This window comes from Zosterops lateralis (genome assembly GCF_965231275.1).
Source record: "Zosterops lateralis genome assembly, chromosome: 21".
In the NCBI taxonomy this organism is placed as follows: Eukaryota; Metazoa; Chordata; class Aves; order Passeriformes; family Zosteropidae; genus Zosterops; species Zosterops lateralis.
In genome coordinates, this window is record NC_139781.1 from 7,323,451 (window position 1) to 7,351,227 (window position 27,777).

The 27,777-nt window shown below is 43.4% G+C and overlaps 1 protein-coding gene across 1 annotated transcript in view; it reads right to left on the reverse strand.

The window, feature by feature from the left end:
* The window catches only part of TRPC5 (transient receptor potential cation channel subfamily C member 5), a gene marked incomplete at both ends in the record, with an annotated part of 72,963 nt that overhangs the window by 38,772 nt on the left and 6,414 nt on the right, over positions 1–27,777 (reverse strand). Inside the window, one exon of the mRNA XM_083876360.1 lies at positions 14,376–14,897. Coding sequence (XP_083732486.1) covers positions 14,376–14,897 — 522 coding nt within the window. The remainder of the gene's footprint in view (positions 1–14,375; positions 14,898–27,777) is intronic.

Below are 27,777 nucleotides of genomic sequence, written 5' to 3' on the forward strand. Positions count from 1 at the left end.
TGCGTGGCTTTGCTTTTGTTTTCTGTAACTTTTGTTATTTTTCTTTATTAAACCTTTTGTTAAAACAAAACACCTCTGAAGAGCAGTCTCCCTGAAATTAATTTTAGCCCCTTCTCTGCAAGGGCTGGACCCTCAGAGATTGACACATTAGCAAGTGGTTTATAAGACTCTGACCATGTGTTAACCTGGATCAGAGAAGCAGCTGTAAAACCCAAGGGATTGAGCAGAGGCCAAAAGGAATCTTTGATCACAGCAGAAGAGTGGCATCTGAGCAGTTTTTACTCTGTAAGAAATGGCATCATGATGGTGATTTAGGGCATCTCACCCAGGCCACACCTCAGGGTGCAGCTCCTTCAGGCTGCTCTGGTACCAAACAGCAGATTTTTTGGGATTTCAAACCAAGCCATATTATTATTATTATTATAGCCAAACCAAGATCTTTGTGCTCAGTGCCAGAAGACTGCATGTTCCTGATCGTACCTGGACAGCCCCATGGTTTTCAAGCCTTTGAACTAACCAGAGACTTCTGCAAGACCAAGATAACTCTGTTTTCCTTCAAAAATCTTTTAAATATTCATTCACCACAAAAGCTGCCTGCTATTGGGAAGACTTTTCCATTGCCATGTTCAAAATGATTAAACCAAGGTCAAGCAAAAGGAAAAAATTAATTGCTCGTTCTGATGAAGTCATTCACTTCTGTAAGTATCTTTAGATTTTGGTGATATATTTTATATGTCTTATCAGGCTGTTTATATCAGAATCAGCCCATTTTTGGACTGGGTAGTTCAAATATATGGAATGACCCAAACTAGCACTGAAAATAAGCTCTCCAAGGGAACTCTCTGGCATTTATGAAGCTGGATTTTGATGTGTTATTACAACAATAAGCTTCTAATGACTTCTGCATTGGCACCTAACTGATGACACTCTGCTCCAGAGGGCTTAGGAAAATAATATCAGAAGAGTGTGTGATTTGGAATCAACCAGCACCACGTAGGCAGCTGGAAATGGGCAGTAGCTGATGGGGTGATGGTCTCCAGAGAAAGCCAAGATGAGAAAATATTATTGTAAAATTCCATATTTGGGGAGAGTGATCATAAAATCACAGAATCCCAGAATGGTTTGGGTTGAAGGGACCTTAAAGCTCATTTATTTCCACATTTATTTCCACCCCCTGCCCTGGGCAGGGACACCTCTCACTATCCCAGGCTGCTCCAAGCCCTGTCCAGCCTGGCCTTGGACATTCCAGGGATCCAGGGGCAGCCACAGCTGCTCTGGGCAGGCAAGAGAAACAATTCTACAGAACCTGGAAAAGCACCAGGCATCAATTGCTGTTTGGCTGTGCTTTAACTCTGATTTCAGGAGGGTCAGCACTTTGTGTTTCAAACCTGGGAGAAACAGAAGGTTACACTGCTCTGTTTTCTCAAGATCCTGATCAGGAGCTGTTACTGGATGTGTTCTGCAGTGACTCACAGGGCAAGAGATGATGCTGCTTCTCTCAGATGAGGCACAACTTATTTTTTTAAGAGTGTTTTTTGGGATTTTTTTGTTTTGTTTTGGGGTTTTTTTTTTTGAGGGAGAAAATGTTATAAACACGTTTTCTCTTTATCACATATAGAAAGCTCTGAGGGGAGAATAAAACTGTTTTTTCCCTTGAGTCAAAGTCAAAGTCATTTGAGAAATCAAATGACTATATGTTCTTCTGGTTGCTGTGCAACTTGCAAGCATCTTAAAAGTGCCTCTTCTCTGCCTAATAGCTCATTTCTAAAATCTGCTTTCTCAGTTGTATCTGATGTTAGTTCTTCAAATGGAGACAAATTCACACATCATGAAAGAGCAGCTTTAAAGAGCAGATTGGCAAAAGGGAATGGAAATGGAAAAAGCCATTATATTTTCCAATCAAGCTGGTCCCAACCTCAATGAAAATTGCCCAAGGGAAATTTAAGCACATCACACAAAGAGACTCCCTAATGTCATAAACCACCAAACGCTGTGTTTATTAAAGGTAAGGCCAAGCACTTACCAAAGTAGACTTTTACTAACTTGTATTAGTCCAACTTATTAATCACAGATTTAGAATCAGTAAGCACTGATGCTTTTATCTCCACTAGTGCAGTTGGCTAAAAACCAAAATTTACAGTGTGCAGAAATTTTAAAATTCTGAATTCCAATGAAGAAGCAAACCAAGCCACTGGTGTGCTGCCTGAAGAATTTATTGGTGAGTTTGCTTCTAGGTGCTGTTAAATAAAATAAACCTCCAAATTAATTCACCAGACTAAAGCACTGAATGCTCAACTTATTAAAGATGGTCTAGGAGTCATAGTGCTAAATCAATACACACAAAATGCAAAAATAGATTCTTTTAGGTGTGAAGTCCCCTGAAACTGATAATATTGTGGAGCTTTTGTCATCCTCCATAATTTCAAATTTCTCCATCAAAGTTAAGGAAATTTCTACTTTGCAAATAGCAGAGAACTGGAAAAGCAATTTGACATCTTCAACACTACTTATACCAAGGCTTTTCCTGAGTGAAAGTTAATTTTCCACTATAAGTAACCCCAAATATGTTTTTTTCCCATTTTTGCAAAGCCTTTCATGTGCCACAGACTGAAATAGTCCCTGTGTATATCACAGCCTTTTATCACTGCACATGAATGTACCGTGTGTGACAGGATTTGGCATCAGTTAAAAGTCTCTGCACAACGAAAAGCAGGAAAAAAACCTGCATTTTGTCCCAGTTTTGTGGATGGTCCAGAGGCAGAGGCAGATGCACTGCACCAGAAGCTCAAACACGATTTCTCCAACACTTGACAAGCATTTTTTATCCAAGGGCTGTTGCATTACAGGAGCCTCCAGTCTTCCAGCACAAACAGCAGCACAAGACATCACCCCACAGACAGGAGTCTGGGGAATGTTCTGACAGCTGCATTAGTGGAAAAGAAATGTCACCAAGAGGTGGCATTTCTGCTCAGTTCAGTGAAGGGAGGAACCAAACAGCTGATGCTGTGTAGGGTTTGGGTTGGGGTAGAGTTAATTTTCTTCTCAGCAGCTGGGGTTTGGCTCTGTGCAGGAAACAGGGTTGATAACACAGGGATGTTGGATTCTCACTGAGCAGGGATTACACACAGCCAGGGCCTTTCCTGCTCCTCAAGGCACGAGGATTTGGGGGGGACACAGCCAGGACAGCTGACCCCAGGGATATCCCAGACCACACAGCATCACCCTCAGCACATGCAGCTGGGGGAGAAGGAGGAAGGGGGAACACTCTGAGTTTGCCTTCCCAAGTCACTGTGACACCTGATGGAGCCCTGGGGGTGGCTGAGCCTCTGCCTGCCCATGGGGAAGCAGTGAATGAATTCCCTGTTTTGCTTTGCTTGCACACACATGGCTTTTGCTGCACCTGCTCAAACTGTCTTTATCTCAGCCCACGGGTTTTCTCACTCTTCCCTTCCAGTTCTCTCCCTCATCCCACCAGCAGGAGTGGGCGAGTGGCTCCTGGGGCTGAGCTGCTGCCTGGGGTTAAATCACCACATTGAAGCCTGTGGTGGTACAAAAAAAAACCACATTGTCCAGGCTGGTCCCCAAGCAGATGCATTTCTGGAGGAGCTAATCCCAAAAAACAATCTCCTTGCCCATCACCTGTGCCTAGCTGAAGGTACAGTTCACAGGGAGATAAGATGCCACTCAGAGTCCCCTCCTTGTGAGCACAACATCCCTGTGATTCCTGTGAGCAAGATGCATTTTTGAAAATGGGGACAAATATCTTTGCCTTTCCAAGAAATGAGATCAGCAACTCCAGTCACCGTTGGGAAGCACTCTAGAGATTACTGCAGTACAAAGTCTTTTATGTTCCCTTTTTCTCCTCTCAGCCTTGCCAGGGTCTTTGTGTAACATTTGGCTTGCAGGTGGATTGTGCTATTAGAGAATTTCATTTTCCATGTTCATCACGCTCATTGCCACCTAATCCAATACCAAGGGGGATATTTTTAAGGGGGGAAAAAAGCAGCTGCTGGATGGAGTGTCTTTTCCTTAATAACTAATCTTTGCTGATATTTTTAAGTCCCCTAAATTCCACTTCTCGGGAATTAAATGCTTTCTGCATGCTGTCAAACACAGAAATCATGTTCCACCCCACTCCCCTCATCTGTGGGGAAATCCCTGATCTCTGGCAGTCATCAGTAACTTAGGATCAGACACAGATGGGTTGAGATGTGAATGCCTCAGGGAGCAACTGAAATAACTCCCTGATAGGCATCACAGGGGCTGAGCACAGCATCCCTCTGCCTTTATTCTGATTATCCTGACTGCTGCCAACAGCCTCTGCTTTGGGGTTTGTTGGAGTTCCTGTCTATGCTCTTCATAGATCAATAACCACAAATTTGGGACTGCAGAGCTCTGTCTTAATCAGCAGGACCCAGTTCTTCTATCAGCCAGCTCCAGCAGCTCCCAGGGAGGTCACCAGTGAGAACCAAACATGGTCTGGGAGCCACAAAATTCCCTTTGGTTCCCTCCTTTCCATAGGTCAGACCTCACCACCACCACCACTGTAGCCCAGAGCATCTCAAACCTGCCAGGCTACAGGACAATAGTGTGTGCTGCTGCCCCCCACAATTAAAGCTGTTTAGGCTTTGGAAAGGCAGATTTCCTCAGGAGCAGAGCTGGATTTTGCAGCCTGTGTGCAGTGTGCAGTATCTGATAGAGGTCTGTGAAGGATGCAGATTTCCTGTGAATGCCTGGCTCCTGTGAAAAGGAGAAATGCTATTGCCTTCTCCACTCAAGCAGCACCACACATTTCCAGGGCCTCACCAACCCCTCTGCCTCCTTTTTTACCAAGAACAAGATCCTCCGAGGAAGAATGGAAAAGAGGTGGATTGCTCTTAAGGGAAATTCCAGTGGGCAACAGTCAAAGAGCCTGGTTTCTAAATTAGCCCAAGACAGGAGAGAGAAACTCTGCGTGGCCTAATTTGATTCCTGCAGCAGAGAAGCCAGTGAGCCCTGTGAGACCACACGTTCTAGAGAAGAAATGCCAGCCTCCTCAAGTTTGTAGTGTTGCAAACAGTGAGATGAATAAGAAACCCCTTTTTTTTTTTTTTTTTTTTTTTTTTTTTTTTTTTTTTTTGGTAGCGCATTTCTTTTTAAAGTTCAACCTCGTTAATGACTGCAGAGTTATTTACATTCTGCAGCCGAAGTGTGAGCTGCAGAGGGTAAACACCTAATGGCTGTTCATCCTGTTAATTAAGTACTTTCTGCAAGAGGAAGAAAAAAAAAATAATTAAGGAGAAATGAGACAAAGTAGTTGGAGAGGAGGGTTGTGTAAAATGGGGGAAAGGGACTACACAACTCAACATTCTTCATCAGACACTTCCAAGACATCATAGAGGTTTTTTTGGAGGATGGATATCCTATCAAAAACACAGTTTGAGCAGCAGCAGAAGCACTGATGGAAATCCAAAGGGCAGCAGTCCTGCCATGAAGGAGATCACACTGAGCTGGACCAGCCCTTGGAGAAAACCAGGTGCAACCCAAACTGCTCCAACGCTCAGCTGGTGAATAAAACAAACTCCAGATCCTCCACAGATGAACATATGGCCTCGAATTAGACAGGAATTTAGTTTAATCTGTTCTTAAGATATTTTGAATTATGATGACACATGAATCTCAACCAAAGGTCTCCTATCCATAATAGATCTCTCTGGTGGTAGCAGACATGAAGTCAGCTTAAGTGGTGGCAATTGGAAATTCAGCAGTGAGGTGAATGCTGACAAAAGGAAAGAGTCAATAACCTCTAAAATCCTGCCACTGTTTCATCAAAATTCATGGGTTTAACACCTTCAAGTTGGATTGGCTTAAATATCTAAATTAAAAGGTCCCACATATCCTAGGACAAAGACAGATGATTGCAAATCCTGGATACCTACCCATGGAAGAAGCAATTATAAAGTCTTTTAAGCTTGAAATTAAATCCACCTCTACCCAGGAGTGCTTTAAATGTGTGTTTAGCTGTAGGTTTGTATTTATGGCCTGTGTCAGCAGGATTTAGGTGCATTAAATTCTGCTCTGAATCAAGGCAAGGTGCTGAGTGCTGCTCTTGGAGGAGACACCCCAGCAGAGCAGGCTCCAGACTCTGAGCAAGAGCCCAACAGAACCACAACTTTGCAGCAGATTAATTCAAGCAGAATAGAGCTGATAAAGAAATTCCTGAGGGATGTATCCCAGCAAACATCCCAGGACACAGTTCTCTCACAAAAATGCAGGAGGTCTGGGCTGGGTTTCCAAAGGATGAATATGAGCAATATTCACCCACTGGGAGTTAATTCCCTGGGTCCCAAGAGCTGATATGGGGATATTGGGCACAGAAGCACTGGGAAAACACTAAAAACTCTTTAGAGACAAATCTATCAGCATTTCCTGAGTGCCCTTTCAGGCAGCACTTCAGGAGTTACAGATTTTGGAAGCGAATGCTGGGAGCTCTCAGGGGCTTTAGCAGAAGTGGGGAAGGTATTGACTTTTAAGCAAAAGGCTGGGCTCATTCCCTCTAGTGAATTACTAACATTTACATTAAATAAGTGATAAGTAAAGCAAACATGAAAATTTTAAAAGCCATTCATGAGTATTTTTAAATACCCACTTTACCCAGTTAGTGTTAATAAAAAGTCCCAAAATTAGTTTTCCTTTGCTTCCTTTCTGACCTCAGACACATTTACTCCGAAATTGTGTAATTTTGGATTCCTTTTCCTTTCTGCCTTACCTTCTCCTGAAGGAGTAAATTTACTCCAATACCCACAAAAGAGCAGCCTAGCACACTGCAAACACTTCTCACCTCCCTGGGAACCTCCAAAGGCTGCTCCTGCTCCTGGGTTGTATCACCCTGGCAGAACATAAGCTCTGCTGAGGGAGGTTTACTCAACCAGCTGGGGTTTGGAGAAAATAAGAACAAAAACTGCAGTCGCAGCTTTTAAATGTCAGTCTGCACAGGAGCTCAGCTTGGGGGGGTGTCATGGCAAACCCATCTACTCATCTCACTTCTCCTGGAGCCACCTGTGAGGTGGTGATGGACCTGATTTGTACATGAGGTGAGAGGAGTGTGCAGACTCAGTTCTTTTCTGAATGGAGGTTCATAACTCGCTTCTCTAAGCCACAGGAATGAAGTAGAAATTCACAGGAATCAGGTAAATAACGATGATCACTTCTATATCCAAGGAGAGAATTCATGCTCGTAGTTTTCCCCCAGAGTTTATTACTTCAGAGTGTCACTCAAAGCATGAAACAACATGATTTACTCTCCTCCACTGACATAAAGCTGACTCTAAGTCCACTTCAGCCCTTCAGATGTGGGAACACTGAACACTTGGCTGTTACAACACACGAGGCATCACTTCTCCCCTCCAGTTCCTGTTGTCTATGGAAAGCCCATCAATCATCTCCTGCACTTTGGCTTTGGCTTCCCAAGCCTCTTCCCTGGCTGGCAAGAAGACTGATGAGAAACATGAAGTTAAGGGAACTGTCAAACTCACTAAATCATTCTTGAACGCTGTTAAAACAGCGGCAACCTCCTCAGCTTTCAACATATTTCCTGTCTTTGTCCAGGAGATCATTAAGTAAGAGCCACAAGACACCAAAAAATGACTTAAAGAATGATCCTGGCATTTTTCTGCCCGCTGCACATCACCATAACGCAATCCGAGTCCTTGTCCTTGACCTACATACCAGTCTTAGGGTGGCTTTTTCAAATTGGTGCATGACAAGATTAGTCAGAGATGATTCTGCTGTCAACAGACAGTGTTGTGCAGCTCTGTTCCGTGACAGCTGCAATATGTGGCTAACCTTCATCAAGCGAGAACATTTCAGCGTTACGTGAACGATGTACCAAGTAACGCTCTTCCCTCAAATAAACATTCCAGTCCACTTTGTCAAAGCAAGTCAACCATCAGATCCCTCTGGATATTATTTCTTCTTCCAAGTTCGCAGAGGAGTTAAGATTTTAAGTGCCACTTGTCCTGATTTTTTTTTTTTTTTTTTTTTTTTTTTTGCAACGCGCCGATGCAGCTGCACAGGTTAAAATTCCTGTGACAATTTCCCAGGCTGAACAAAGAGATCTGGCAACTGCACAAGTCTGTAGAGGAGGGGCTCTGAGTCATGCACCACCAGTGATCAGCAGGGATGGCTCTTTTAAGGGTGCAAATATAGACAAATCTTCCCCACCTGCCACCCCAAACTCTGCTGATAACAGCTCAGATAGTGCCACATCCATGGAAGATTTTCTAAGGTGGTCAAGTGCTGCTGGGGAGGAGTTTGAGAGAAAACAGCTTCATCTGGCACAGGGCACTGCTCACACACCAGATGGTGCAGACAACAATGGACAAATGAGAGGATGGCTGTTGGAAAGGGGGAAGGTCACATTTGGACAATCAGGTCTTTGGAAATCCCAAAATTTGTGGCACAAACCTGAATGTCATCCTCACCACGGAACACAGCAAGAAATGTGGGTGTCCCAGACCACCAGAAACCAAGAAAAGCTTCCACAAGGACCAGCTCTGCTTCCCTCACCTACTCCTAATAAAGACCTTTTCATGATCTGATTTCCTTCTAGAAATCTGGAAGTAAAAGCCTCTTTATTACTCTTTTGAGCTGTGGAAGGCTTTTCATTGTGCCTTTAAAGAGCACAATACAAATATTCAGCCCTGTATCATTATTCCTCCAGGCAGTATGGCAAGAAAAACAGACAAACCCACAGGAGAATAACTGAGCTTTGCCTGAGAGCAAAGAAAGATCTGTGGCCATCCATCAAGACACCTGAATGGCTTTCAAAACGGGTAAACAAGGAGCTTTGATTTTTCACAGGCCTCGCACTTCATTCCTCATGCATCTCTGATATTTTTATAAGCTCTTTTTATACACTAAGTGAAGTGCCCTCAGAAATTTCCCAGGTTTATGCATGCTCCCTGGAGAGGGATGCTGTGCTTCTGACTGCAGCCACACACTTGACAAGAGTCAAGACACAGAGGGGGGAAAAAAATAATGCGGCACGGCAGGAATGATTATTCATTCACTTCAGAGCTGCATCTCAGGAGGTGCTTGTCTATGTAAATGTCCTGGAAAAAAATAAAATAAAATATATAAATAAAGGACTAAAGCTGTCGAAGCTTCATCCTGAAGAGGAAAAACGGCAAAGAACACTTGTTTTTTAAATTAGAAAAGCAAACGATTCTGCTTCTGTCCTTTCCTGCCACTTGGTGAGGAAGAGATGTGGAGGTTCAGGTTTTCTGAGAAGGAATTTCTCTGTGCACTCCTTTGATCTAATTCTGTGGAAGTGCTAAGCAATAGTCACAGATAAAATAATGTTTTTTTCCTGAGTGCCTTGCACTGTGTAGACTTCTTATAGAACATAAACTAAACCTGCCCAGCTATTTGCCAGCACCAGGAAAATGCATTAAAACCCCCAGTACTGTGATGTTACACTTCATTTTGGAGATGTGAACGACCTGTGATGGAGAGCAGGAAAGCAGGAATAAGCTGAATTTGTACTGCTGTTCTTGTGGCTCAGCAGAATGTTAAATATGAGCAGGAATCTGCCCTTTCAGACCTGACTCACTGCTACACTATGGTTGTTTTACATTATTGGCAAAGTAAAAAAGAACTTAAAAGACATCAAAATTCTCTTTGCATGCTGCCTCTGCTCTGATTCCCTCACCCTGGATATACAAAACTGTGCTTTATGAAGCTGGCAGCACCCTAAGAGATGACTTTTCCCCAGCTTTTCTTAGAAATGCAAACAAATTAACAAATGCAGAGCTAATTTGACGCCAGGAGAGCACGGTGAAGAGTGATCCTCAACAGCTGAGCTGTGCCTTTTCCTATTAGACCCTCAGTGCCCTTTTCTCCTCCCAAAATTAGTCACGAATAAAAGAACTGGAAAAGTAATGATATGAAGACAAATGCTCCACACTACAGAGCGTTTATGAAAAGCCTGTTGGTCTCTTAGATCTTAATTGCTGTGATTCTTGGAAAATAATTTCTTTAACAGTGGACTGAGAGAACTGACGTGTCCAACTCATTGTGTTCCACAGCGTTTAGTGTTGTCCTCATTTTTTCCCCCAGATTTTGTGGCTGCCATGCAAACAGATATCACAGCTATTAAGTCCTTCCCATCTCCTAGAAAAACGATCACAGTGAGTTGAAAGTGAGGACACAACAATTCTACATTTCACATGAGAAGGGAGAGGGAGCTTGAGAACATTGCACAGCATGTTTTTTACCATTTACTGCGATAAAATATACTACGGAGCTACCTCAGGGCACGTTTTAATCTTTCTTGTGTAATTGATTTTTTTTTTTTCCCCTTTCTGTGTAAACAGTAATTTACCTTCTAGGATTTACGGGCTTATTAAAAACAAACAGGAAAAGCAACAAATTTATTCTCCATTGTTTTGGCCCTCCTCCAAAGTAGAATGGTCTTCTTCTTCATGAGCAACATGTTTCTCAGTTTATAAAATATTTAGGATGTGTCATGTTTGAGAGTAATCAAAACTTGTACCTCCCAAGGGTTTTTTGGTTTGTTGGGTTTTTTTTGAAAACAAATAAACAAAACCAAAAAAAAATCCAAAAAACCCAAACAAACCAACACCCACCATAACAGGAGATTTTCCCAGCCTTTGTAAAGACAAACCCCACAATCTCTTCACCCATCTCTCCTTAACAGCTTCTCTGAAAAGAATCTTGAAGTTGACCTTAGCTGCCTGAAATGGAATCATTTCATATTTTGTGGGAGAAAATTTCAGGTTTATTTCACGCAAAAAAGAAAAAAGCTGCAGGAAATTTGCCTGAAATCGATATGAAATGACACATTCTTTGTGCTGAATATAAAGATTTAACAACGGCAGTGACAATTGACACCCTAAAAAATAACCAAAGTCCACGTTGGATTCTTCTCTTAGGCTGCTAGAGATTTGACTTTTATCTTTGTCAATGTTAAGATGTAAAATCTTCTCCATCCAATTCAATCCAATCCAATCCAATCCAACCCAATCCAATCCAACCCAACCCAATCCAATCCAATCCAATCCAATCCAATCCAACCCAATCCAATCCAATCCAACTCAACCCAACCCAATCCAACCCAATCCAATCCAACCCAATCCAACCCAATCCAACCCAATCCAACCCAATCCAACACAACCCAATCCAATCCAACCCAATCCAATCCAATCCAATCCAACCCAACCCAACCCAATCCAACCCAACCCAATCCAACCCAACCCAATCCAACTCAATCCAATCCAATCCAATCCAATCCAACCCAACCCAACCCAACCCAACCCAATCCAATCCAATCCAACCCAACCCAACCCAACCCAACCCAATCCAATCCAATCCAACCCAACCCAATCCAATCCAATCCAATCCAATCCAACCCAATCCAATCCAATCCAATCCAATCCAATCCAATCCAATCCAATCCCATTTAACATTAAGACATAAAAAGTTTCAGCAGAACAAGATGATCTACTTTTCAAAGCCTGCTGTTCTTCTCTGCAGAACTGTCTTTCATGAAAACCAAACTCTCTTCTATTTCCCTGCCTGTCCTCACAAAAATCCTCTCAGTCTGATACTCTTCAGTCAGGATTAAAAAACATTTCTCAGCGTCTCCCTGGCAAAGGTTCCTTCCCATTTTTTTTTTTTTTTCAGAAGCTGGCAAGGATGTTTTTATCTTGCTTGATGTTTTGTGTTGTGCTAATTACCATGATAAGATGGGCTAATTATTATGATAAGAAAACCCCAGCCACCCCTGCAGGGTTTTTTGTGAATAACCAGGTGGGATGATTGGGTTCCCAGCCCCATTCATTCTGCCCCTGCCCACCAGTATTCCACCTGAAAACAGCACTGACTTTGGCTGGCAACACAGAGCATATTTGCTATCATTTTTAGGCTGGAACTGTCATGAATATGTCACAAAACATGGAATTTGTCCATATGCTTGGAATTCAGTCAAATACGCCTAAGAAAAAAAAAAAAAAAAAAAAAAAAAAAAAAAAAAAAAAAAAAAGAAAAAAGAAGATAAAAACTGTCAAGAAATCAGGCAACGATTAAAAAATTTAAAATGAAAAAGCTTCAGGACTGTTCAGCACCACGTTTCAAACACAGTGAGGTGCTTCAGATTTGCAGCTTTTGAGTGTGAACACAAGGTAAGAGCAGCCACAGACTCACACCTAGATGTCACAGTGGGACCAGCAGTGACCTGCACACCTGGGGGAACCTGCAGCTCCTGCCTGCAGAGCCTGGGCCTGTGTTAAAACAGGAGAATCTCTGCTCCTTCTTAAATTCAATGAACATTGGCCTGATTACCTGGCTTGCCCTTCTCCAGAGCAACTCCTCACTGCTTGTCCATGTCCCTAAAGCACTTGTGGTGTTACCCAACCCCATCACAGAGCACAAAACACAACCTGACACGACACCAGTGAGCTGAACCTCCCCTGGAGCAGCCCAGGAAGAGCAGGAAGCTGCCAGGTGCTGGATCCCAGGGAGTTTGAGGCTTTGGCATGGAGGGGCTGGCACTGGAGGGGCACAGCAGCCCAAAGGGGTGAAAGGAAATCTGCATCTTTCACCTCCTGGCTGTTTGTACCTCAGGGGACAGGTGCAGCCCTTCAGGGAGGGGAGATGGATCTCACCATGCTGGGTCACTGTTGGATGTGGGGAGAATGTTGGAGTCCAGGACATCCCTTTGGATGAGCTGGGACCCGGGAAAGGGAATTTGAGCCCTGGACAGGGGGTGTGGAGCCGGTCCAGGGGGTTGGAGACCTTGGCACAGCCCAGGAAGACACTGAGTTTGATCTCAGCCCATGGGAGAAACTTCCTGCACAAGGAGAGGAATTGCAAATCACCAGGAAGTGAAAATAGTAGTTTAGCACAGTAGAACATGCAAAATTCAGTAGTTTTAGGATTCTTAGAATAGAGGTAAATGGGGGACAAGATGGTGGAATTTGGGTGGCACCTCGTGTTCTCCTTCTTCCTCCTCCTCCATCCCCTGAGGTGGTGATGGCACAGGGCAGTGACAGTGGGTTGGGTCAGAGCAGAAATGACCCTTTTAGTGTGAGCCCTGGGCATTGGTACAAAATAGTAAATAACCTACATGTAACTATCTGTATAAATGTGAGGTGACCCCCATCGGGGGCCGTCCCCTCATGTCCCAGCTGCTGTCCAGATCTCGGCTGGGAGTGGAGAAAACTCTGAGATGTCAAATAATAAACAACTCAAGAAACCAGAAAACAAGGCCTTGAAGACTCCGCTTCTTTGTACCAACACAACTCGGGGCTTTTAGAGGGCCAAGGACTTTAAACAACCTGAATCTCAGGTGAGAAAACCAACCCGAGAGGAAAACAGTGAAAAGAAGAATGGGACAGGATCTTCTGCCACTCCAGACACAGAAGAATGTAATGCACATTAAAATTCAGTTCCTCAACCAAGCAACTAAATTCCTCCTTCAGATAACCTGGAACATGGCTGGCCAACAGCAATACATCATCTCCTAAATTCTGTCTGGATTTGGAAAGGGAGAGGAAATCCAGAGCCAACTAATGAAACTGTTGTCAGCATTCTCCTGGGGTTCGTGGCCTTTATTGAATCAACTTATAAATCTGTGGATTTGCAGGGCTCCTGAAAGGCTCTGTGCCCTTTAGCTGAAGTGTGGCTTCCCTCTCTGCAACTACGGGCAGGAGTTTGAATTTCTGGGAATTGCTTCTCAATTCCTAAAACAGAGATGGGTCAAGGACCCAGAATCAAGAGATGTCACAGGTGGGAAGAAATATTTGCACCACATGAGCATTTCCAGAAAACTGTTGGCAACTTGGAGACCTGGGACTCTGGGAGTGCTCCCAAACCTCTCCTGCTCTCCTGAACTGCTGTCACATTTCAAGTTAGTGCTGAATGGGCGCTTGGAAGTGCTTGGTGGTGCAGGGAGTCAACTGTGTGCTGTATTATTGCCTGCATTCCATGAGGGAGCCAGTCTTCTTCAGGAGCCAGGCAGCCCCCTTCCAGTTTTGGGTTCCTGCACAAAAGCAGCCACTGGGAAAAACTTTCAGAGCTGGAAATGTCTGAAGGCTGTTCTTTGCAGGGGCATGGGTTAAAAGGAGATGGGATTCAAGTAGCTTTGAGACAGAAATGATTGGTGCTGTAGAAGCCACAGCCCACTGCAGAAAATCCCAGTGCTGTTGTCCTCAAGTGTTGTCAGATTCACACTGTCCCCAAGGTGCCCTGAGCCCCCCTGGTTTGGGACTAATCCATCAAAAAACCCCAACTGAGAGCCAGCACTGAACAAACCCACAGCAACTCCAGAAATTAATTAATTTTACGCAAAACCTTCACATTTAGGTGACTCTTACCTCTTTCTGGTGATACTTTATTGCTACCTTTAGCTTCGCCAAGTCGTGACATTTTTGGGGATCCAGCTCCTCGCTTTGGTCATCCCTGTGATTGAGGATGATCTCCAGCTCCCGGGAACTCCTGGCCTGATCCAAAAGGTCCTTAGCAAAACGCTTGCACTGCTGTGAGAGCTCCTCATACTCAGCCTTGAACTCGTTTTCCACCTTGCTCAGCTCCTTGAGCTCCCAGCCCAGGCGGAAGGCGGTCAGGATGGGATCCTCGCTCGATAAGGCAATCAAGGAAGGGCTGGCCAGGGCTTTGTAGATGTTCAGCCTCGACCTGGAGTGCCTCAGGCTGTCCACCTCGGAGCTGGAGACACACTCCACACAGTTGCACCTGATCTGGTGCGGGCGTGGGATGGTGACCCTCCTCTGCACCAGCAGTTTGATGATCTCGTAGTTGTTGGTGTGAGCCGCCAGCATGATGGGGGTGATGTCCGGGGTGAACTCCGAGAACTGCGTGTCCATCATCAGCGTGGGGACCTGCACAGAGGGGGAAACAACAGGGGGAAAAGTCACACCTCACGTGGAGCAGCACAGTTCAGAAGTCCCTCTGTGGGAGCTGACAGTGGTAAGAACATGGATTCTTAGTTTCCAGGCAGTGACTTGAAGCCTGGGGGAAAGGCAAGGACAAACTCTCTCAGTCTGGCCTGGGAAACTGATGCTGGTTTACACCACAATGACACAGACTCTGAGATTCAGAAGGCTGAAAATTACTCCTTTATTTTTGGGATGTGTCTCCCTTTTATACTATTTCACACAGACCAATTGGATTGGTGACACAAAGACAAACCTCTTCACTCACATTGGTCAGAGCAGAGGGACAGCAAGGAGAAGTCCCTCCTATTCCTAACAAAAATACAGTTACGAAAACATCTCTCTTGTTTACAAAAAAATTCCCTGAAATAAAAATTTCAAAAAAACAAAACACCTCAGGCATGGAACCAGGGCTACATCAAATCATAAGGAGGAACCCAAAACAATCCCTCTAGATCTCCTCCTCCTGACCCTGGTGTTTTTCCAACTTGTTTACTGGTAGAGATGTTTACAAAAAGGTCGTGCCCTCAATGACCAATCCTATTCATTGTACTGAAACACTGTATTAAAAAAACCAAAAAACTTTGTAAAAACTTCGCTCTAAGCCCTCTGAAGAAATCAGAGTTCTAGGTGTCATTACATGAGCTGTCCTGAATAGTAACAACAGTCCCTCATATTTTTGGAGTGATGACATAATCAAACAGGGGTTTTGTGACACTTTCCATGATTTAAATGCTGTTGTAGGCAGGCTGATCCATCAGTGCTATTCTGGCAAAATTGTTTTCCCCCAAATCCTGCAAATCTGCCTCCTGACCACTCGTTCCCAGTTGCTGTAAAAGTCAGTCCCATCCCCATCCAAATGCTTTATATGTGAATCTGATCTGAAATGGGTATTGGCTCACACACCAAATGGAAAAAAAATAGGGGGGGGGGGGGGGCGGGGGGAAGGAAGAAAAAAGGCCCAGGTAATTACAAAAAAGAAAGAAAAGCCTAGAAAAGAGTGAACACTGAATAGACATTATTTGCACTATAAACACATTATTTGCAAATATTTGCAAAAGCATAAACATGCTATTTGCACATTATTTGCAAGTATTATTTGCAAATAAACACATTATTTGCACTGTTTATCTGCACCAGCAGGCCAAGACAAATGCCACACACAAGCCCTGCACACACCAAACCCTGGTCTGCAGTTGGGCAAAAACTCTTCTTCATTTTTGCCTACAGTTTTTATTTGAAAATATTTTTCAGTGTAAGGATACATTACATAACTGCCCTCAGAATAGACTTGTGGGTTTAAAAAAAAAAAAAAAAAAAAAAAAAAAAAAAAAAAAAAACAGATTTGAAAAAAATGAAATGTAAAATTAATGAGCCATAGCCCACTACAAATAAGCCACTCCAGGGTGTGCATTATCCAGCGACTGCTGCACTTCTCAAAAGATGAGCTTAAATGCACACCCTGTTGTGTCTTATTACTATATGCAGAGTGCAAAATTAGCTGGGAACGCTGTTACATCACAGGCAGCCAGTGTGTTTCCATTTGCAGGCAGGCAGGTCCCTTTGTTGTGCGTTAATCACCACTCAGACACTCTGTCCTCCCCTGCCCACCCCTCCTGCCCTGGCACATCCTGCTGCTCCAGCCTTGGGGCAACGCTGGGGCTGCTGTCCCTTGGCAAATATCAGATTTGTGTGGGACAAACTGCTGCCAGAGAGTCCTGATGGCAGGAAACCTTCTTCAGTCTGACTAAATCTGTGGCAGTTCTGGCTTCTTTTATTTCCTTGCCAAGGTCAGGATGAGAAACGTAGATTTTGAGTTCAGACTTAGATGTTTATTGTTTCTTATCTATTTACAGACTCATGAGATGTGAGCTCTAACCAGCAAGTTAGAGAAAAGTAGGTAAAAAGGAGTATCTCTGATTCTTTCCAAGGTGATTTAAGCACTAATTACCCAATAATGAGGTGATACCTGTAGCCTTGGTTTTGTGACTTGAGGTGTTTTGGTTTTCTGAAATTCTTTTCCCAGGGAATTTTCTGTAAACAGGAGAAATGTTTTTGTAACTGAAACTTTGTTATTCATTCCTTTTCTTAGGAGGGACTTCTTGATGTCCCTCGGTCTGGCCAATGTGAGTGAAGAGATTTGTCTTTGTGTCTGTGTAAAATAGTGTAAAAGGGAGACACATCCCAAAAATAAAGGAGTCATTTTCAGCCTCCTGAATCTCGGAGTCTGTGTTGTTATGGTGTAAAACAGAGTCAGACACCTGTATTATTTATATTTCTGATCCAATAATGACCACCCAAGGCCAGCAATGTGGACCTTTTCCATCCAATTACAGAAAACCACCCAAACCCATGAAGAAAAAGGAAGAAGAAGGTGAAGAAAAAGGAAGAAGGTGAAGAAGAAAGTCTTAGACAATGCCCAAAATCCTCCATCTTGACTCACTATATACTAAAACCTCAAAATCCAAGTTTCCAGGATTCCAACACAAATCCAAATGCAAAGCAGTGATGGAGGAGTATGAGATAAGAAATCCCTCTGCAGGATACACCTGAGGCTCAGTCCCCTGGGAGTTAAGAGCCTGCAGAGCACTAAAGAGCCAAACCTGATCAATAAATCTTTACACACAGGAGCTGTTCATGCCAGACAACACCTTCCCAAAGGTGCTCACCATGCAGGGCTCAGTGCAGGGTGGCTGGAGGCATTTTGGGGGACAAACCTGCTCTCCTGGATGTGACCCATGAGGAATTAAATCCCTGGCAAGCTGCAGGCACAAAGGTGTGGAGAGGCTTTGCAAACACAGCTGGTCCCCACAAAGGCAGGAGGGAGAGAAAACAGTCCTGAGGATTTGCTCTGGGTCATGGAGGGCTTGGTGTCTCTGAGCAAGGCTGGAGAAATGTATTTTAAGCTATCCAGGAACAAATGGCTGAAAGCAGCTCTCTGTGTAAGGTCCTGCACTCTCTTCCTTTCCCTTTGCTGAGCTCGTTTGGGTAGTTTGTTAAATGTCAAGAGAAAGGTGTGAGCTTTTTTCTCTTTCTTAGAATTTTTTTTTTTTTTTAAAGACCTGATGCTTGACTATAACTGCATTTATCTTCCTTCCTGCCCTTTTTTCAATCAGTGACTGGCTGCTGTATTCAGAGCCTGTGCCTCAAAGGAAGAACACTTTTCCTCCTCTATCACTTCTATTACTGTCAAGTCTAATCTTGTTTTTCTATATGGAAGTTATTGTACCCAGGGCTGCAAAAAGGATTTTCAGCTTTACACAGATGAGGAATTCATGTTGTTGGAATATGAAATGGGTGCTTGAGGAGAAGGTACTGATGTTACAGGTGGGGATAGTGATAATCCTGTCTGCACCAGAGGCTTTCTAGATCTAGATCTGGGGCACTCAAAATAGCTTTCCCAAGGTTTGGGATGGGATGAAATGATCTCTTATCCTTTATTCTGGCTCCTACCACAAGCCCTCACCCCAAAAACAGAGCAGTGCCCTATGAGAGCTCGAGCAGGGGGAGGGAAGGTGTTTTCTCTTGGGTTTTTTGTTTCTTTCCCAACCCGGGATTCCAAGGCTGGTGGTTCTGTTGGGTCTTTCTGTCTCTGGGCTCTCTCTGGGCTCCCTCTGTGACCTCTGAAGGCTTTAGGTCTGTGTCTGTGCTCGGCACGAGAATGATGTGGAGTCTCAAGGCCTTGGTTTTCTTGGTTTCTCATGTGTTTATTATTTCTTACCTTACAATTCTGTGTGTCCGGCCAAGGTGTTCACAGCAGCTCAGACACGATGTGACTCCCCCCGTGATGGGAGGTCACTCTGCCTTTATACAGATAATTACATACTTATTATTTACAATTCTGTGCCAATGTCTAAACCTTTCAAGAAGGGTCATTTCTATTTTGACCCAATCCTATCAAACTACCTTGTGCCACCATTACTGCAGACAATGGATGCCAAGGGAGAAGGAGAAGAACCCAGGGTTTCACCCTAAATCCTCCATCTTGTCCCCTTGTACCTACATTCTAAAAATCCAAAACTACAAAATCTTCCACATGGTGATAAACTACACCACTGTCTGTTACACATTTGTGTCTTGCAATTCTTCTCTGCTTGGAAGTTTTTCTCATGGACCAAAATCAAAGCCTGTGTCCTCCTGGGCTCTGTGCCAGGCAAACCCCCCTGCACAGACCCCAGACCCTCTTTTTTGGGTCTCAGGCCTCTCTACTGAGGTCTGTGACCTTCCAGGGTGCCCAGAGGGATGTCCTGAACTCCAACAGTTTTCCTGGGCAGCTCACAGCACTTTTAATTAAGAGATAAAGAGGGAAATGGAGGTGCAGGGAGACACAGAGGAGCGGATGAGTTCAAGGCCTCCACTGACAGGAGCTGGAGTTATTTCTGAGCAGCAAAGCAAAGCAGCACAACACAGAGCAGGGACAGAATGACCAGGGGCTGCTGCAGCCTCTTCTCTGTGTCTGCCTCACCCAAAGGCCGTGAATTGGCTCAAAAATTGCCTGTCTTGTGATAAATATTTTTGTTGTCTTCTCACACAGTGCTTTTTGATAATCTGCATCCTAAAGTGTCTGTTTTAAAGCTTTGCTCAGGGGCTGTGGCCTCTCCCTGGAGGGGCAGCAGAGATTACAGCACACTGATGTTCCTCCTGTGATGCTCTGCCCCATGGAGTTCATGTTTAGATCAGCTTCTCCTGTGTCTTGGATTAACTCGCAGTGATGGAAGCAGGAGAGCAATAATTTATTCTATCCCAAGGGCTCTGCTAAGCTCTTCCAAGGTTACTTTCATTAAGTGACCTGAAAACCAAAATTCTTTTCCATTAACCCCATCACCTAAAACCAGCTGTTAACCCTTCAGAACCTTTCTGCCACTACCTGCACAGGGGCAAACACCTTGTCTGCATCTCACCTTGGCTCTTTTCAGTTGAGAAATTAATGCTACCATCAACAACAACATTACCATCTGCCTAGATTTAATCCTCATAAGGTTCCCTGCTTACCCCTGCACCACTGCTGCTCTGAAAGATGCTGCAGCCACTGAAAAATCCCCTTTATTTGAAAAGGAGAGTGAAGAAACAAGCTTAATTCATTAGAGGAGAAGGATTAGCTCGCATAAAAGTGCTGTTCAGCACAGCTAAGCTCTCCTCTGAATGGAAAAAATAAGTTTTCCAGCAGAATAGTGCACTGCTGGAAAGGAGCTCTGCATAGAAAGAGAACAGGAGTCTCTGCTGTTAGTCATGAGTACAATGTAAGAGGAATTAAACTACAGAAGGAAAAGAAAAAAAGCTGACAATGAAGATCTAGTGGCCTTGTTGTAGGTCTTTAAGGAGTTTTATTTTGAATTTAATCTAGTTTGGTGACTGTCCCTGGAGCAGCTCCTCTGGTTAAAGCAGCTCAAGTGCTCCAAGGCTGCTCAGCAATGAGAACCACCCTGCAATAAATGGGAAAACTAAGGAGAGTCAGCTCAAGAACATTCTCCTCAAGCAAACTAACAGATGAATGGAAATTCACCTTTTTGCCTTTTATGGGTAATAATATTTTTGTCTGTAAATAACTCAGAGTGCTTTTATCTGTAACATTTGGAATTTGCTTGTTTTCAAGCCATCTGCATTTCATAAACCATCATCTCCCCAGGATCAGTTGCAATAAATTGTAAGTATAAGCATGATAAACTGTAAATACCTTTTTAATCTGCATTATTTTCAGCTTGCGTAACTTTTTGACTCAGCTGTGTGTTATAGAAGATTTTCTGATTGCCAACACAAACTTGTTCAAGCTACAAATAAATTACAGCTTTGCTGTAAGCTCCCTTTAGGCACTGGAAACCACCTTGTGTGGGACCCTGGGAAAATGGGAGATGGCTGTGATGCCTCAAGTTTTATCTTTCATATTTTCGGGTTCTGTGGTGCCCAGGGGTGCAGCTCTGAGCTCACAGTCAGTGTCACTCAGCTCTGCACACAGCAGGGACACAAAACAAATCCTTTTCCTGCTGCACACCAAGGACAACTCTCAGACCCAAAAGCACAAACAAGGGTGGCTGGAGGGAGGAACAGGAAGGATGGGACCTCACAACCTGCAGCTGGAATTGGACAATTAAACCCCAAGATGCAAATGGACCAAAACTTATCAAAGTGTGAGACCTGGTGACCATTTGTCCATTTTGTGACCATTTTGGGTCCACCTTGGGTATAGCCCTGGTCAGGCTCTTGTCCTGCCCAAGGTGGATCCTTAAAGGCCTTTTTATAAATATCTACTTTATTCTCTAGCTCTGTCCAGTCTCTGTTTCAGGTCAGCCTTCCCAAGGCATCACCTGTATAAATCTCAGCATTTTTTTAGGTGCTGCAGTGGTTTGAGCTTCACTAACTCAGCATCTCAACCAGAGATGCCTCAAGAGATGTCTGGTACCAGAGTAATGCCAGTATTTATATTAACAGGGAGTTTGTGGGGTTTTTCTCTCAAGAGCAACTCTTTGAAATGATGTGATTTGGTTAATGAAATATAATGACCAACACAAAGTGCTGTCTAAAAAAGTCGTGTAGTTTAAGAGCTTTTGTACTGGTTATCCAGGATCTTGGTAACTTTGGCACAAGGCACACGTTGTTGTACTTGAAATGTTCCACTGATTCCACTACAGCTGTCCCAGAATATCCAGCTGAAGAAAAAGCCTCTTTCTGGTCTAAAATCTCCTCAGTGACTTAAAATTTGCCTGTAAAGCCAAATAAAATCTCTGCTCCTCGGACTGATACTGCAGAACAGTGAAAATTAGTTACCTTTTAGTGCCTTTTAGGAAGCCAAATGCTGATATAAGGTTACCAGATGGTGCACATTAACACTAAAATAGGTATTTTTGAATAAAATAAAACATGCTACAGAATCACAGAACTGCTAATAATTGTTAATGCAATGCATTGCTATTGAAAGAATGTGAAAAAGTAGATCTGTGATATCTGTATAACCAAACATCCTTCCCCAGAACCAGTAAAATAAAGTAAAATATGGATAGACCTGCTCTAGATTCTTTCAGCTTTAATTTGGCTTCTTCCTCAATGTGTTTAAAAATGGAGGCAGGCCCAAGGGATTAGTTCTCAGAGCTGAGCTGAAACCCAGTGCACTTGACAGTGGCAGAACTGCATCAGAGCTTGTGCTCAGCCATGTGTTTAGGAAATGCAGCACAGCCAGAGAGATTGTCAAAAGATGTCCCCGTTTGTGGCTGATGCTACATAATAACTTCTGCTGGGGATTAAAAAAAAAAAAAAAAAAAAAAAAAAAAAAAAAAAAAAAAAGGAGGGACTCAGAGAGGAGCAAAGGATTTTGCAAATATGCATTTTAATGGGCTGTGGTAAGTTCCTGCAGTCAGAGCCCTCTGTCTGTGTGTGTCTCTCTCTCCTGAGCCCTCTTCTTCCCTGCATGTGGAGATGAGATGAGGCACTTGATGATGAAATGAAGAAAGAGTGCAGTCACTGTGGTTGATCTTGCGAGTCACAGAGGGACACTGCCAGAATTACCTCCTGTTTGAATCTCTGCACTGAGCTGGAGTGCAACCTGAGCTCACTCTGCCCTGAATTCCTGTGCCTTGATGCACTTCAGAGCTGCTGAATCCAGCAGGGAGCTGGACTGGTGAGTGCCTGCCCCTGCTCAGTGGTGCTGTGCCACAGGAGCTGCAGGAACTGCAGCTGCTGCCCTGGGGAGGCTGAGCTGGAACACAGACTGGACAGAGCTAAAGAATAAAATAGGGGTTTATTGACAGGCCTTTAGGATCCACCTTGGGCAGGACAAGAGCCTGGCCAGGGCTACACCCAAGGTGGACCCAAAATGGGCACAAATTGGATGACTGGTCACAAACTCTTATATTTTTATAAGTTTTGGTCCATTTGCATCTTGGGGTTTAATTGTCCAATTCCAGCTCCAGGCTGTGAGGTCCCATCCTTCTTGTTCCACCCTCCAGCCTCCCTTGTTTGTGCTTTTGGGGCTGAAATTTGTAACAGTTGTCCTTGGTGTCCATCTGGGAAAGGATTTGTTTTGTGTCCCTGCTGTGTGCAGAGCTGAGTGACACTGACTGTGAGCTCAGAACTCACCCCTGGGCAGCACAGAACATGAAATACATGAAAACTAAAACTTGAGGTATCATAGCCTCTCCTGGCTGTGGCTTCTCCTCTGTGTAGGAATGTTTTACAAGCCTGTTGTAGTTCTAATTTATCACGTATTACGTGATCTTATCTGCAGGGAGCCTTGGCTCCATCACACACAGTCTGGGGCTCACTGAATGGGGACAGCTCTGCAGGCAGGACAAATGTTGGAACCCTGAGCACTGAGAATTTCAGATTTTCTGTTCTAACAAGCACTGACCCCCAAGAAAACACTGCATTTGTCCTGAGCCCATGGAAAAGGCTTCCAAAATTGAGTGACAGCACTAAGGTTACAAGTGCATAGTTGGAATAGAAATGTATAATATCACAGAGTAGAAAACTTAAAGTTTAAGCCTTTAAAATACAGTAATATATATAAAGGAACATAGAAGATTTAAGGCTTAACCTAAGTCTTTATTTTTCACCTTCATCTTTAAGGTTTTAGATAATTTCTTATAATTAAGTAGAAAAATCCACATTGCAGACCACGAGTAGTTAGTTATTAAGTTAAAAGTAAAAATACTTCAAGTGCCCTTTCCTAATTAGGCGGTTTGTGATTAAAAGACCTTAGAAAGAAATAGAGACAGAGCCATTTTCACTTTGTTGGCCAGAACTCACAAACAAACACAGCACAATCACAAATCCAGACAATGATGAAGCTGCTGAAGTGGCCTAAGTGACACGGGGACCTGGCCCACAGCACGTTATGGATCTACCAAAAATTCAATTTTATGCATCTTCCCAAAATGCAGAGATCCCTGTCTGCTTGCTGGAGATTTTTCCTGAGACTGTGACACCAACACAGGTGTAAATCCAGAATTACTGACCTGGGAGTGAGCTGAATTATCTCCTAAAGGCTGATAGGCAGAGCAGTTGGCATATTCCTGATGGTTGGGGTTTTTTCCACTCATTTGGAAACACTAAATGCTGGTTTTTTGGGCTTTTTCACCTTTTTTCATTACCATCTTAAGAGTTACTCTGTGATAGGAGCAGCTGTTCTGAGTAAAAGTTATTAGGGTTTATTCCTTATTTTTAATGCTGTTTTTAAGCTTTGAACCCAATTTTATTAAAGAGCTTGCTTAATCCAGCCCTATAAATTTCTTGACTATTCCAAGAACCTTGGAATGTTGCTGCATCTGAGATATTTTTTTCATTTTATGGCCCCAAACACAACTGAAACAAAGATAGCCCATGGTTGTCTGGAAATTTGCAGGCTCCGTCTTCAAGATAATCTTTATTTTATTATGGTTTCTATTTTTCTAATATTTTTTCAGGCTTTATTCTGGGAGCGAGAGCTGTCCAGCTTTTTTGATTCATTTTTCTTGGTCTCTGTATTATCTATTCTTAGTGGTAACAAGGACAAGATGTGCTAATATAGGTTAATAATCGTGCTATCTACAGCCTTTTATATCATCTTTGTACATAAACCATCCCTTCTTCCTGTAATTTATCACCTTGTGTGGATGAGAGATGTTTCATTAACTTTGGGTGAGGTAATATGTTGCTGACAGGGCTTGAAGAGGGAAGGTTTTTTTTTTTTTTTCCTTGGGTTGTGTTCATATTCAATCACATTCCTTTAGAAAAAAAAAAATAAAATTAACTCAGATTGGATCATGAGCCAGTGTCAGGGAGAGGAGTGAGTTACTGCACCTGGCGCCAGCCCAGCACAAAACACAAAAAAAAATCCTGATGCTCACAAACCAGCAGCTTCATTATTCCTTTTTTTTTTTTTTTCTCTTTTTTTTTTTTCTCCTAAGCTCTGCTTTTGGCACTGCTGTTTTACCAACCAAGAAGACTCTGTAGCTTCTGAAAAAGACCCCAGAGTTTGCAACAGCGAAGAAATGACAACCTAGACAGGTGGCAGGGAGAAAACAACAAAAATAAATATATCTGTGTGGCTGTGATCTTCCTTTATTCCCACTCAGGCAGTGACTTCCTCTGCTATTCCCAGTGCTGGGAAGTTGAAAGGCTCTGGGTAATGCTGCTGCAGAGCCTGGCACTGCCTCATCACCCCCTGCCTGAGGAACACTTGGAGCACACAGCAACCCTCTCTCAGTGCCCTGAATTAAACACCAACAATTCACATGGCCCTGAGCCTCTGGAGCAGTTTTCCAGCATCCTCCCAAGGCAATGACAGAGCAAAGACCTTGGATCACAACGTTCCCTCACTGCAGCAGCTCAGAGACAAGAAATATTGCTCCCAGTCAACAATATTCCACCACCACTGCCCCACCAGGCAGTGTTTTGCCATGGGAGAGCAAAATATTGCTCACACAGGGGTAAACAAGCCATAAATGTGACTTTGCCAAGCCAGCAGAGCTCTAGTCAACAGCCAGGTAAGGGCTGAGGGACTCCTGCTAAGCTGCCCTGCAGTTCTTCACAGAACTTTATAGATCCCAGAGCTTTGTTTTGGAGGAGCCTGTAATTTGTTACATTCACTTTTCTCATGAAGAAAAGCTTCCCTTGAAAAAAAAATAATAAAAAAAAATTGTTCTAACTATTGCACCAGGAAGAATCTGCCACAAATCTGTATCAGGGGATGTAAACAGCCAGGCCAGACTTCTGGGTTTGGGGTTTCAGACAGAGCAGAGGCAAACAAGTGTTGGGTGATGCCAGGGGATGCTGTAATTGGGGCTTAGGAGCAAAGGGAGGTGGGTACAGCAGGCACATTCATGGATGCTGGGTAGATAATAATGGTTTTTTGAAACTAAACTCTTTAATCAACAGCTCTACAGAGAGCCCAGAAGTTTACTTGTGTAGCAGCACAAATAGGATTTTTTTTTTCCCTATAACAGTTCATCCACCCAGCAGAACCCTGAGAACCCATCACATCTGACTGAAAATTCACTGTACAGAGCAGGCAAGTGCTAAGAACACTCCTACAGACCAATAAAGACAATTCTCTGGGAAGCATCTGGGATAATTCCTGACTTCTCACCCCTCTATATGTTCAATTACAAACATGGCATGTTTGTGCTCGCTGTCATGCAGTTCTTGGCTTGACCCCCACTGGCATCCCAGGAAATAATAACAGGTTTTATGTTGATCCAGGAGAAAAAAGGAGCCAGTGCCTTATTGCCACTGTCAGGAATCTGGTACCTGTCACTGCCTTAACCTTGATGCTACTTGTTGAGTCCAGGAGATGTTTCACCCCAGTTCTTTTTCACCCAAATTTAAGATTATTTGGGGACTGAGGCAATGGGGAGGGAGGAAAGATTTTCACAGTTAAATGTAATCATTAGCTGAAGTGATCTTTGATTTCTCTGTTGTTTAGTTTAATTAGATGGAATTCATTTTGAAGGCAGCCACCAGTGTCAAAGGCATGTTAACTATAACTGTGAATTATTACTGCATCAATAAAAATAATGAAAAGCTTGGGTGCTAATGGAGCCATTAGGCTTTGAAGCTGCTTCTCTGTTTTCAGACATGATCCTTCTTCCTTATTGTGCCTCTCAAATATTTCCACGCTGAGAACTCGTGGCCATATTTTTCTTAACTAATTCTATTCTTTAGAACCTCCTTTTGCTCAGGAGTGTTTCTGACCAGGTTCAGCCTTTCCTTTACTCTTTGGACCCCTCCTTTAACATGGAAATCACTCACACCCATCAGCCTGTTCCCCTGTCCTCCACAGCCACAATTCAGAGCTGCCACAGAACTCCTTGGTGCAGATGCCTCTTCCTAAACCTCTCCTCCTCCCAACTGCCTGTAGAATCTATATTTTATCCTGTGAGATTTTTGAGAACTGAATCGTTTCTTTTGACTTAAACTGTCCCATCAGTGGTACAGGCAATGAGCTTCTACCAGCAAGTCTAAAATCAAGGGCTCTCAGTGGTAAGGGCTAAACTGATTTCTCCACACAGGACAAAAACTCTGTGTGAGTGGGGAAATTAGGCTAAATCACATTGTCTCAGAAAAGTTACTGGATTTGGGCAAGAATAAAATGGTTTAATACAACCTTTATTTTCTGCTTCACAAAATGCTCTCTCTACGCTGTGGATCTGTGGGATCTGAACAAGATTAAGGTGGATTTTCACTCATCAGCTCACCTAAAAGAGGATTTTTTTTTTAGGAGGTCAAATTTTAGGTTCACTAACACTACCCAGTGCACCAATCTGATGATCAGCAACTAAGACTGAACACTTGCCTTTTATTCTCTGTAGTTCCCTCTTCACAACCACACTCCTCCATAGCCTGTACCTGTAAACTCCTTTTGGAATCCACATGGATCACACAGATTCAGAAACCCTTTGTACCATGGGAACAAACCAAAGCACAGCCACGAATTGCAACATCCCTTTACTTTTTATTCTCATGACTGAGGAATTGCAGCCTTTATTTTCTGCTTCACAAAGTGCTGTCTCTGTGCTGTGGATCTGTGGGATCTGAACAAGATTAAGGTGGATTTTCACTCATCAGCTCGCCTAAAAGAGGATTTTTGAGGTCAAATTTTAGGTTCAGTAACACCACCCAGTGCACCAATCTTCTACCAATCTGATGATCAGCAAATAAGACTGAACACTGGCCTTTTATTCTCTACAGTTCCCTCTTCACAACCACACTCTTCCTGAGGCTGTACCTGAAAACCCTTTTTGGAATCCATATGGATCACACTGATTCAGAAACCCTTTGGACCACGGGAACAAACCAAAGCACAGCCACGAATCCTAAAATCCCTTTTACTTTTTATCCTCACGATTGAAGAATTGCA